This window comes from Nerophis lumbriciformis, linkage group LG16 (assembly GCF_033978685.3).
Source record: "Nerophis lumbriciformis linkage group LG16, RoL_Nlum_v2.1, whole genome shotgun sequence".
NCBI classification, from domain to species: domain Eukaryota; kingdom Metazoa; phylum Chordata; class Actinopteri; order Syngnathiformes; family Syngnathidae; genus Nerophis; species Nerophis lumbriciformis.
Window position 1 is genome coordinate 27527099 of NC_084563.2, and position 11925 is coordinate 27539023.

An 11925-nucleotide genomic window follows, 5' to 3' on the forward strand; every position below is an offset into this window, starting at 1 on the left:
TCTGCACAAGGTGCAATTTGCGTAGTTTTCACCCTTTTTGGAACGGATAATTATTCCCGGATAGGCTTTTGAATATTCTTAACGGAATGACTGCAGTTTTCTTTTCGGTTTAAGACTCGTTTGCGATTTTTCTCCGGCTGATTCCATGACCGTTCGCTCGTTTGGAAACAATGGCAACTGGTGCCCCGTGCTTGGCAGCGGTGCTATAAATAGCCTCGCGCATGGCATTCGGAATGGCTCGATAGGAAGTTACGGGAAGCAGTGTCGATTGTCATTGTTGTTACGCGATTTCGTGAATAAAACTTTAAAAAAAAAATTTTTTTTTAATGAATGAAAAACCGTATTTTTTATCACTGCAACCGTAACCCGGAATAGGTTGATGAAAACCGTACTAATTACGGGAAAACCGGAGTAGTTGGCGGGTATGCAACTGCTGATTTAATTTCAACAATTAAAAATAGGAACTTGATAGTAAATAAAGCCACGTTTCCACTGCTGGATGCTGTGTTCAATCGTGTCGATGGTGTTTTAACGTTTAGAGGACGTGCTGTCATGAAATAAATAAAACATATTCCGGTGGTGGTGGTCAATGTCACTACTCCATAGGTACCGGAAGACTACGTCACTTCCTGGACTTACAATTGTTTTTACAAAGGTGCTTTTGAAACGTCACATTCTGTGATATTTGTGATATTTTATTAATGTTCTGTATAAAAACTATCTTACATAGGAGTAAAAGGGAACAAGAATATAAACATGAACAAGGGGTACATGTAAAAAATCAGGGAGTATTATGGCCACAATTTCAATCACTTTCACTCTTCTGTCATTGCAATGAATGACGTAAGGGGGCGCCACTGACTCCCATTATGTGATTTATTGTTTAAATGTTGATTTGTTTTTTTAAACAAGCCACTTACTTATTTTTAACAGAGCCCCTAAAGGAACATGGGGACAACATTTGTTTAGATATGTATCTGGTGTGCACCAGATAGTTTCTGGTGAGCACCAGATAGCATTGGATGTGTGCGCATGGTTTGAGGTGTGTGTGAAAATGCCAGTTGAGGAGTTCATTGGGCTGTATTTCCAACTAGGACTTTCCCTCATGTCCCTTTAGGGGTGTTGTGGCAAAATGTGAAGGCCTGCCAAAAATATATTTCCTTCGCGGGGCGCGCAGAGCTCGCTGAACCTGCATTTTTGTCTTGGTGTGTCCACAGTGGATTAGTAGGTGTGAGACAAACACTTTATTTTCCTGGTTATTGTATCGCTACGTGTTTGACATTATTTAAGACTTTATCGTTATTATTGTTAGTCCCATGTTGATGTGATAAAACCTCTTTCTTGTTTGGAAGATACAAACCATTGTAACTGTTATTTCTTCCTGCACATAATAAATATGTACAACGTGTTTGGATATATTAATTTATGTAAAATTGTCATTAAATGTAATATTGCCTGACAAAAAGTGATTCCACGTAATATTTTGATATTTACACATCGCATATTTACACACGCGTATTTTACTAGAATACCCTTATGAGCATTACATATATATAAATCAAGTACCTACTGTACTGTTTACTTGTTGAAATACCCTTTTAGAGCTAAAAACTACCCAAATGGCCACTTTGCTGCTGCCAAAAATGTATTCCAGATAATATTAAGAATAATAACAAAATGTCAAAGCATTTCTCTAAAAAACAATATTATACATTCTGAAAATGTAAACAATAGCAAGAATATACCTACAAATTTCAGAAAATTTCACGAGCAAACACTTTGTTTAAAAGGTTTTTACTGTACCAATCTTCATGGTGCTTTTGTTGACCAGAAAAGAGATTCTTTAGAGAAAGGTCAAGCAACCAATGAGATGTCTCTATAGAATCTCCTCTCTGGTCAACAAAAGCACCATGGAGATTCTAGCGGGAACTCTCATTCCACCCTTTTTCGATTACGCATGCACCTCCTGGTACCCTAGCACCTCCAAAACCCTCAAATCTAGACTCCAAACATCCCAGAACAAGCTAGTCAGATTACTTCTAGACCTCCACCCCAGATCACACCTCACTCCTACCCACTTCTCCAAAGTGGGCTGGCTCAGGGTGGAGGACAGAGTAAAACAACTTGCACTGAGCCTTGTCTATAAAATCCGCTACACCTCCCTGATACCGAAGTACATGTCAAACTACTTCCTTAACGTAGATGACCGCCATAACTACAATACTAGGGGGAGCTCCACTAACCACGTTAAACCCAGATTCCGATCCAACAAAGGTCTTAACTCATTCTCCTTCTATGCCACATCAATATGGAATGCACTCCCAACAGGTGTAAAAGAAAGGGCATCCCTATCCTCCTTCAAAACCGCACTAAAAGAACACCTCCAGGCAACTTCAACCCTAAACTAACACCCTCCCTTCCACATCCCACATCCCCGGATTGTAAATAATCAAATGTAAATAATCAAATGTAGATACTTATTCTTATGCTTTCTGATCTCTCTCTCGCTCTATGTCCACTACACTCTTAGAAATAAGGGTTCCAAAAGGGTTCTTCTACAAGGGCTGAGGTTCTAACTGGAACCATTTGCTTCTGAAAAACCCTTTCCCGAAGAAAGGGTTTTTCAAGGGTTCTTGGTAACGCTAATGGTTCCAGTAAGAACCATTTTGATCCAGAGAACCCTTTAAAACCCCTTTTCTGAATAATTGGTTTTAAAAGGGTTCTCACTAACATTAAGGGTTCTAGTAAGAACTATTTTGATCCAGAGAACCGTTTTTGGAAGAAAGAGTTCTTCAGGGATTGTTGAAAGCATGGGTAAGATCCTGTGTCACCAGGGACATACTTCCTGATAACATTTGCCAATAATGGTGCAAAATACATTTCCTTGTGACTATTGATACAAATACTTTTCATATACAATGTTTTTGTTTATTTTAAAGCAAGCTCTTCTTCCCCAGATCCTGTTGATCAAACTGTAACATAATTGCCCATCATGGGATTTGAACACCTGCCACCCAGTCTAAAGTCACAGGCAATAGTGACTGAGCTAACCAGCTGGCTGCTTTCAGTCATCAGGTCCACTATACTAGTCTATTACCTTACACCTTCTGATCAGACATACAAATAATGGCAGTCCTATAACTGAAATGTTCTGTTACCAATTTATTTCCACAACCATAAGAAAGCAAGATCTTCATCAGCAAATCTTGTTGACTCCGGCAAAGATTAGCTGTGACTGAGAGGACCATTTTTGAAATCTGCCTTGACAACTGCTGTCTGGCTAGTGATTCCATTTGAGAAATAGCTCAGTGATTTAGATGCTGGTTCTTGGTGCCAAAGAACCTGGGTTCAAGCCCTGACAAAGGTGGTGATGACAGCTCATGAAAATGCCAGGTGGGCTTTGTGAAGCAAACATATACATTTTAGAGTCATGATAGATTAAACATCAGTTATTAACTTATGGAGCAAATCGAATCAATTAAAAAATCAAATTACCAATATCTCCATTCTGTCTAGATGCAATATGTGTATTTTCAGATTTTTGTCTTGATAACTGATATATTTACAGTGGTTTCAAATCTGCATGCACAATAGTGAATGGCTTAATCAATTTGTGAAGCCACTGTTGAATTGTCACTTGCCAATTAGCTCAGCATGATAGACCACAGTCTTCGGTTCTATTGTTGTGGATTTTAGCCTCAACTGGTGCAAAAGGAACATTATAATGTCAACTGTCTTGCCTTCCTGTTCTCCTGTTTGTTGCTCAGAATTGGTCTCCAACATAGTGGTAGCAGAAAGATAACACAAGACAAAGGTTACAGAGAGGATGATTCTTCCAAATTATATAACTTTTTAAAAAACATGTACACCTCATCTTAATGGTTACCTCTTACTATATTGCTTGTCATTTTTCTTGAATGCATATAGGCTCAGGAGAGTGAAGAATGTAGAGAGGATGAAAGGAGCATTGAAGCTCATATCAATGAAATGTCTACAGAGATGCTTAAGGTACACCCAGATCTGAACTTTTAAAAGGAGAGAATGAGACGAACCTATGCATACCGAAAGACCTTCATGGCAACTGCCAAGGCGGAGGAAATCATCGAAAAGTTTTCCGCACTGAAGCTTCCTAAAATAGTTGGTATCTTCAAGCATTGAATTGACCATATTTAATTGTATGTGTATTATTTCATTTATGATCATCAAGTATTTTGAGATGACACTTTTTATCCCTCCTTACAGCTTCTGTGGGAGATGAAGGAGCAATTCCTTGTAGAAGCTGATCGCAGAATGGTCACAGAGCTGGATCGAATGGCAACGAAGATGGTTCAAAGAGCATCTATGTGCCTAAAGGACTGCTGCCAGAGGGCAATCAATGCCTGCCTGGATGATTCAGTAAGACGAGGTATCTAGGCCTATATGTGTATCTATAGGAGCCACAATCTGTATTTCTGAAAACAAAAAATATTACAGAATAATTGTATTTCCTCAGGACTCATTAGGGATGCAGCAATTCTACTGCTGCCTTCCATTTTCAGAGAGGACTCATCCTTTCTATACACTCTACTGGAGGTAAATACTGCATTTAAGGTCAAGATTTAGGAATTGGCATTATCCATATTATGGCAACATTGAGTCATTTTGCTGTTTTCACAGCAGGTTTTATTTACTGACATGTATCTGTTTTTATTGCATAGGAGCCAAGCGTGCCTACTCCAGCAATCATGCTCCATAACACACACGAGGGGAACCCTTTGCAGGCACAAAGGATAACCCTATACCTGGATGGTATACATGTTTTGACTGAGGACAGCAGCATGGACATATCATATGCTATGAGTGCATTAATGTCACTCTATATTGTTTTTGCTGTCCAGTACCCAAAGGAACTGAGAAAAACTCTTATTTTCATTGAAAGATTTGTGTTGGGGATCAAGGACCACAGTGTTGTACCCATTTCAGTGAAGAGACTATACAACTGTGTCGGAAGTTGGGAGTAGTGAGTAGATGTGTTGCAGCATGGGATTTCATGCTTTTTGTTCTTGTTAATGGTCAAATTCCTGCTGCTGCCCTTTGTTTGTACATATTGATAAAAAAATATCCCTATTTTGGACCAATACATTTTGTTTGATTTTGGCATAGTGACGTCTCTAGATTTCCATTATTGTTACAATACGTAACATTTTGAGTACTTGTTACATAACACTGAAAAGTATTTCAACATTTATATTTAAATCAATGTGAAAACTTTGTGGGATTCCCTCACTTTCTCATGATTCTGTTCCACTGTCACAATTAGTACATACAGTATGTACACTGATTCTTTTCATTGGAACATGCATTCTTTTATTGTTGGTAGATAGCTTACAAGAAGGCGCAGTAAATGCAGTAAGTGCACCTTGGATTGATTGAACTAAAACTATTTTGTGTCTCTTTCTGCCATGTCACCATTGCTGGAGATTTATTTACACAAATTCACCTACTGAGGACAGCAGGTGCATTATTTACACATAAAGTACACACATACATCCACACACTTAGTTACAGTCTAGTTTAGTATGTCCACTATACAGTTTGTCACTTGGAATGTGCGTGGTGTCGGGTCAAAGGAAAAAAATATAAAAATTCTTAATCATTTGAAGAGCATGCAAGCAGACATTGCTTTACTACAAGAGACTCACCTCTCCAAGTCCAATACCTCAAAACTGCATTCATCGCAATACCCACACACATACCTTGCTAGTTACAACTCCAAACAGAGAGGCGTAGCCATTCTCATAAGTAGAAAGGTCAACTTTACAGTCCATAACTCCATTACTGACAGAGAGGGAAGATACATCATTCTTAATATTTCTGTTGACGGGAGAAACTTATGTATCGCCAACATTTATGGTCCAAATGTTGATGACCCCTCCTTTTTTCACACTTTCTTCTCTTCACTTTCTCCTCACTCAAACCACTGCTTGATTCTAGGAGGGGACCTCAACTTAGTATTTAATCCAAATATAGATCGGTCCAGAGTGACTGGGAGTCACCGTGAGTCTCAGTCAGCGGTAATACTTAAGCAATATATGAAGGATTATGGTCTTTGCGATGCCTGGCGTTCTTATCACCGCACTCTTAGGGAATACACTTATTTTTCTCCAGTTCACCACTCATTCTCTCGCATTGATTACTTTTTAACTAGTAGCTCAATTTTATCTGACATATCAAACATTCACATCCATCCTATCATCATCAGTGACCATGCACCTGTCTCACTTTCCCTCACCAACAAAACTATCACTGCACCTATCAAACAATGGAGACTTAATACATCATTACTAAAGGACCCAGACTTCCTAAACTATTTTGAGAAAGAATGGACAGATTTTTTAGATTTTAATGATCAACCAGAAATCACGGCGTGCGTTCTCTGGGAGACGGCAAAAGTAGTTATGCGAGGAAAAATTATTTCTTATTCATCATACAAGAAAAAAAAGGAACGTTTACTAGAGCAGGAACTTGAAAATGAAATAAAAATATTAGAATTAGCTTATGCGAATTCACAACATGATCACACTCTGAACAAACTGAGAAAACTCAAATTAGATTTAAGAGAAATAATTGATAAGAAAAGTCAATTCATGCTCCAGAGGTTACGCTTAGAAAAATTTGAACATGACAATAAACCAAGCAAATATTTGGCTAACCAACTAAAATTAAACAAAGAAAAAAACTCTATACCATCCATCAAGGATTCAGATGGGAACATTACACACGTTCCTGAGGAAATTAACTCCATCTTTAGAGACTTTTACAGAAACTTGTATACACCCCAGATTGACCCATCTCTTTCAGACATTGAGACATTTCTCAATGGTATAGACTTACCTAAATTGAATACAAGGCAGGTATCAAATTTAGATCTTGCTATTTCTGTAGGCGAACTACACGATGCTCTTCAACAGATGCCAAACAATAAAGCACCAGGGCCTGATGGGTTCCCTGTGGAGTTCTACAAAACATTCTGGTCACTGCTAGCTCCGATATTTACGAAAATGGCTTTAGAGATTAAAGAAAACTCATTCCTTCCTCCAAATATGAACTCTGCCACGATCAGTCTCTTGCTAAAACCTGATAAAGACCCAACACTTCCATCCAGTTACCGGCCAATCTCCCTGATTAATGCTGATCTTAAAATTATCTGCAAAGTATTAGCTCAAAGATTAGAAAAAGTCACTCCATATATAGTACATCCTGATCAAACAGGTTTCATCAAAGAGAGACAATCGTCCAACAATGTTCGCCGTCTACTCAATGTGATAGACTATTCTGTTATTCATAATCTAAAAACAGCTGTTGTTTCATTAGATGCTGAAAAAGCATTTGATAGAGTGAACTGGAATTTTCTTCTAGCTACTCTACAGAAATTTGGATTTGGAGACTCATTTATAGAATGGATTAAGGTCCTATATAGTTTTCCTACAGCTTCGGTTAGAACGAACAGCCAAATATCTCCAAGGTTTAATCTTATGAGGGGCACAAGGCAAGGGTGTCCACTTTCTCCGTCACTGTTTGCTATATTTATTGAACCTCTTGCAAACGCTATTCGACAGCATGCAAATATTAAAGGCATCCATACCGCAACCGTTCATCATAAAATAAGCCTTTATGCTGATGATGTATTACTTTTCTTACAAAATCCACATTCTTCTCTTCAAGATACAATCTCACTTATCAATAAATTCAGTTCTATTTCAGATTACTCCATCAACTGGTCCAAATCTACTGTGTTACCAATTAATTTTGACTTTCAGAGCACCTCATCGATTCCACTGCATAAAGGGAACATTAAATACCTGGGAATCAATATTTCCTCCACATTGTCAGATCTGAATCGCTTGAATTACTCCCCAATCTTAAAATCGATTGAGGATGATCTGGCGCGTTGGAAAACACTGCCAATCTCACTTATGGGAAGGGTTTCTACCGTGAAAATGATGGTCTTGCCTAGGGTTAATTATCTATTTTCAATGATTCCAACCAAACCTTCTCAAATCTGGTTTAAGTCACTAGACTCACACATCAATCAGTTTCTTTGGAAGAGTAAACCAGCACGAATCAGCCTTAAAACTTTACAAAAACCCAAAGAACATGGGGGTCTAGAACTCCCAAACTTTTCCTATTATTTCCTTGCAAATAAACTACAATATATATTAAAATGGATCAATCCCACTTTATTAGATAGTTTATGGTTAGAGATTGAACAATCACTTAGTCAGGAGATCCCAATTTCTAACTTGCCCTTTATTAGCCAAATTCTCCGAAAACACAACTGCTTTAAAAGTATTAATATACGCACTACCTAAACAGCTTGGTGGGAGTTTTTGAAAATAACTGGGTCCCCGCTCACTCCATGGCAATTTACGCCTATTTGGAATAATCCTGATTTTCTTTTAAACAAGAAGCCATTGAACTTTCCAACATGGTATGATAAGGGAGTCGGATGCCTTGGGGATATCATCAATGCAAACAGTTTTATCTCTTTTAAAAGTTTAATAACACAATATGCAATCAATCCTAATAAATTTCTAGAATATATACAAATCAAATCTGTAATCAGCGCAAGATTCAACAAAACAACATGGGAAAGTAATCCTACGACCGTTAAATTCTTCAAAACATCTGCCCCCAAAGCTTTATCCAAATTATATGCTCTCTTATCAAAAATAGATAACACAATAAGTATTCCAACTTCTAAATGGCACTCAGACGTATCAACAAGCTGTGACCCAGAATTCTGGAAACAAATATGGCTCAATACTACTCGTTTGATTAAGAATCCAAATGTACGACTGATTCAGCTCAAAATACTTTACAGAATACATTACACCGGTCTAAGAATGTATAAAATGGGTTTAGCTGACTCTAACATCTGTGTACACTGCTCAGATAATAAGATAGATAATTACTTGCATTCAATGTGGTCCTGTGCTCCCGTGAGTAACTTTTGGCTTGGAGTGTGCGAGAACCTATCATTAGCGTTAGAGATTCCTATTCCCATCTCCCCCGCACTCTGCCTGTTGGGTGATCTCTCCGCAACTGATCTTGATATAAATAAAACATACCTCCTTATAATGCGTTAGGCATCGCCAAGAAAACTATTCTCATAAATTGGAAATCAAAAAATAATTTATGTATAAACCTTTACAAAAACATTTTATTAGATTATGTAGTTATGGAAAGAATGTCTGCTGAATCAAACCAACAACTGACAGAATTCCGATCTCTTTGGGCACCGCTAATTAATTTTCTGACCTGACTCCCTTGGGGGCCGGGGCTGGGGCTCTGTCCCGGGGGTCTTGCTCCGTGGGTGGGGGGTCCTGGGTGCCGGGGGGGCCGTGTGCCGCGGGGTCGGGTGGGCCTGGGGTGTGTTTCCTGGTTCCGGCCTGGCGGGCCGATCCGTGGGTGGTCTGGTGGCTGGGGGTGGGTGGAGGTGCCTGGGCGGGTGTTGGGGTGCGGGTGGGGCTGTGGGCGGCCGCCTTGGGTTGGTTGGGGGGGCTGTCCCTCCCGTGGGTGGTTGGGCGGGGGGTTGCGCCCGTGGGGCTGGGGTCTTGCCGCTGTCGGGCGGGGGTCGGCTCGTGCCCCTCTGGCTCCGGGTGTCCGTGGGCTTCCTCCTTCCCCTGGGGCGCGGGGCGGGGTCTGCCTGGGGTCGCCCTGCGCTGCGGCTGTGCGGGCCTGCCTGGTGCCGGGTTGGGGGGACTGCTTGCCTCCCTTGTTGGGGCCCCGGCGGTGCTACCCGACTGCCCTGCGGGAGTCCCCCTCCTGTGTTTTACTCTGCCCTTATTTTTGTATTAATTTTATTTATTTATTTTAATTTATTTTATGTGTATATATATATATATATATATATATATATATATATATATATATGTATGTATGTGAATGTGTATATATGTATATGTATGTATGTATATATGTATGTATGTATGTATGTATGTGTATATATGTATATGTATGTGTGTATGTATGTATATATGTATATATATATATATTATTATTATTATTATTATTATTTTTTTTTTTTAATCTATTTAATATATTTAACTTATTCTGTTAAATTATATATGGGTACGCGTGTATGTGGGTGTGTGTACGTTTGTATATATGTATGGTGAAATCTGTGTGTATGTATGTAGGTACATATGTATGTGTAGCTGCCCCGGTGTGCATTGCTGATCGCGGCGCCGGGTCTGCTGAGGTGCCGTGGCATGCCGGCTGTGGGCGCAGGGCTGGGACCTTATGGCTTTTTGCCGGATGGGATGCCTGGTGGGTGGTGGGCGGGGGGGGCCTGGATGTGCGGGAGGGGCTGCGGGGTTTGGTGGCGTTGGGCACTGTTGGCGACCAGGCCTCTTGTTTATTTTTATTTATTTTATTTTATTTAAAGGGTTTATTTTTATTTTATTTTTATTTTTTCTTTTCTTTCTATTTTTTTATTTATTTATTTTTTTGTATTTTTTTTTTTTTTTTTTTTGTGTGTGTTGTGTATGTATGTGTTTGTGTATATGTGGGCTTATGTATATGTGTGTGGGTGTATTAATGTGTATATATGTGTGGATGTGTATGTTTATATGTATATGCATGCGTGTGTATAGGTGTGTATGTGTATGTATATGTATATGCATATATGTATGTGTGTATGTATGTGTATATGAATGTGTAGGTGTGTGCATGAGTGTGGATGTCCGGTGGCTCAATTGGCCTGGCTGTGGATGAGTTGGGGTAGGTGGGTTGGTGGCCTCGGTGGTAGCCGGGGGTGTGCGTTGTTGTGGTTTACGGGGTCGGTCGCTTTTTTGTTTTGGTTTCGGCGGCCGCGGGTGTTTACGCTGCGGACGGGCGGTGGTGGTGATGGTTGCTGCGGTGATACCAGCGGTTGGCATCGCTGTGTTGGGTTGGAGTGGTTGGGGGACTGTGGCTGGTGTCTGTGCGCTTGTGGGGTTGTGGGGCTGGCTGGCGTTGGCTTGCCGGCTGGTTTGGGGGCTGGCGGGCGGATGGGATGCATTGGCTTCTTCCCCCGTTGGGGGGCTCCTTCCCCTGGCCGGGACTCGTATGGGCACGTTGCTGTGTGGATGGCCGGGATGCGGTGTTTGCATTGGGCGTGGGGGCTGTGCGGTTTTTCTGCGTTTGGTTGCCGGTATGTGCTCTGCGGGGTTGGGTTGGGGCGGGCGGGGGATGGCTTTGTTTGGCAGGGGGAGGGCTCGCGTGGCGTCACGTTAAAGTGGTCTGGTGTGGGTCACGGGCTGTGGCGGGGGGTGGCGGCCTCCTGGCCGTAGTTCCTGGTTGTCGGCCGCGTGGACTGGGGGGATGTCCGGGCCCTCTACTCCTCCTACTTATAGCGCACACAGTCACACATATATAGGACTTTGGGGATTGTCCTGCGGGGAGGCATGGCGGGGGGTTGAGGATGCCTCCAATGGGGCTCCAGTCCTCCTGTCTTGTCCCCTGCTCGTCCATCCCTCAATCTTAGCTGCATATTAGACACTTAGGATTTGGGGGGCTTGGTTTGGTTGGGACCCACCATGACCTTGATGTCCCCCAATTTTAATCGCATTATTAGTTCCCACAAGCATACATATCTCACTCACGCTACAGTACACACATCAATAGGGACAGGAGGTCGGCTGTAACGGCTGACCTCCTAATTTTAACTACACAGTAGACACTCTGGGGGCCTTGTACACATGCATGGGGGGTTTGGGGTTCGGCGCACCCCTCATTGCCTCGTCGGCCGGCGGGGACTGCGGTCTGGTGGCCTGCCAGGCTTTTATTCATTTATTATTGTTATATATATATTTTTATTTTTAATGTATTTATTATTTTTATTTTTATTATTTACTTATTTTTATTTTTAAAATTTTATTTTTTATTTTATTTTATTTTATT

General features: G+C 40.8%; 1 protein-coding gene across 1 annotated transcript in view; it reads left to right on the top strand.

The window, feature by feature from the left end:
- Positions 1 to 4888, top strand: part of LOC133617135 (uncharacterized) — a 29916-nt gene extending 25028 nt beyond the window's left edge. Inside the window, exons 5-7 of the mRNA XM_061976902.2 lie at positions 4243 to 4395; positions 4493 to 4572; positions 4698 to 4888. Coding sequence (XP_061832886.1) covers positions 4243 to 4395; positions 4493 to 4572; positions 4698 to 4773 — 309 coding nt within the window. The 3' untranslated portion in view covers positions 4774 to 4888. The remainder of the gene's footprint in view (positions 1 to 4242; positions 4396 to 4492; positions 4573 to 4697) is intronic.
- The last annotated feature ends 7037 nt before the right edge of the window (positions 4889 to 11925 follow it).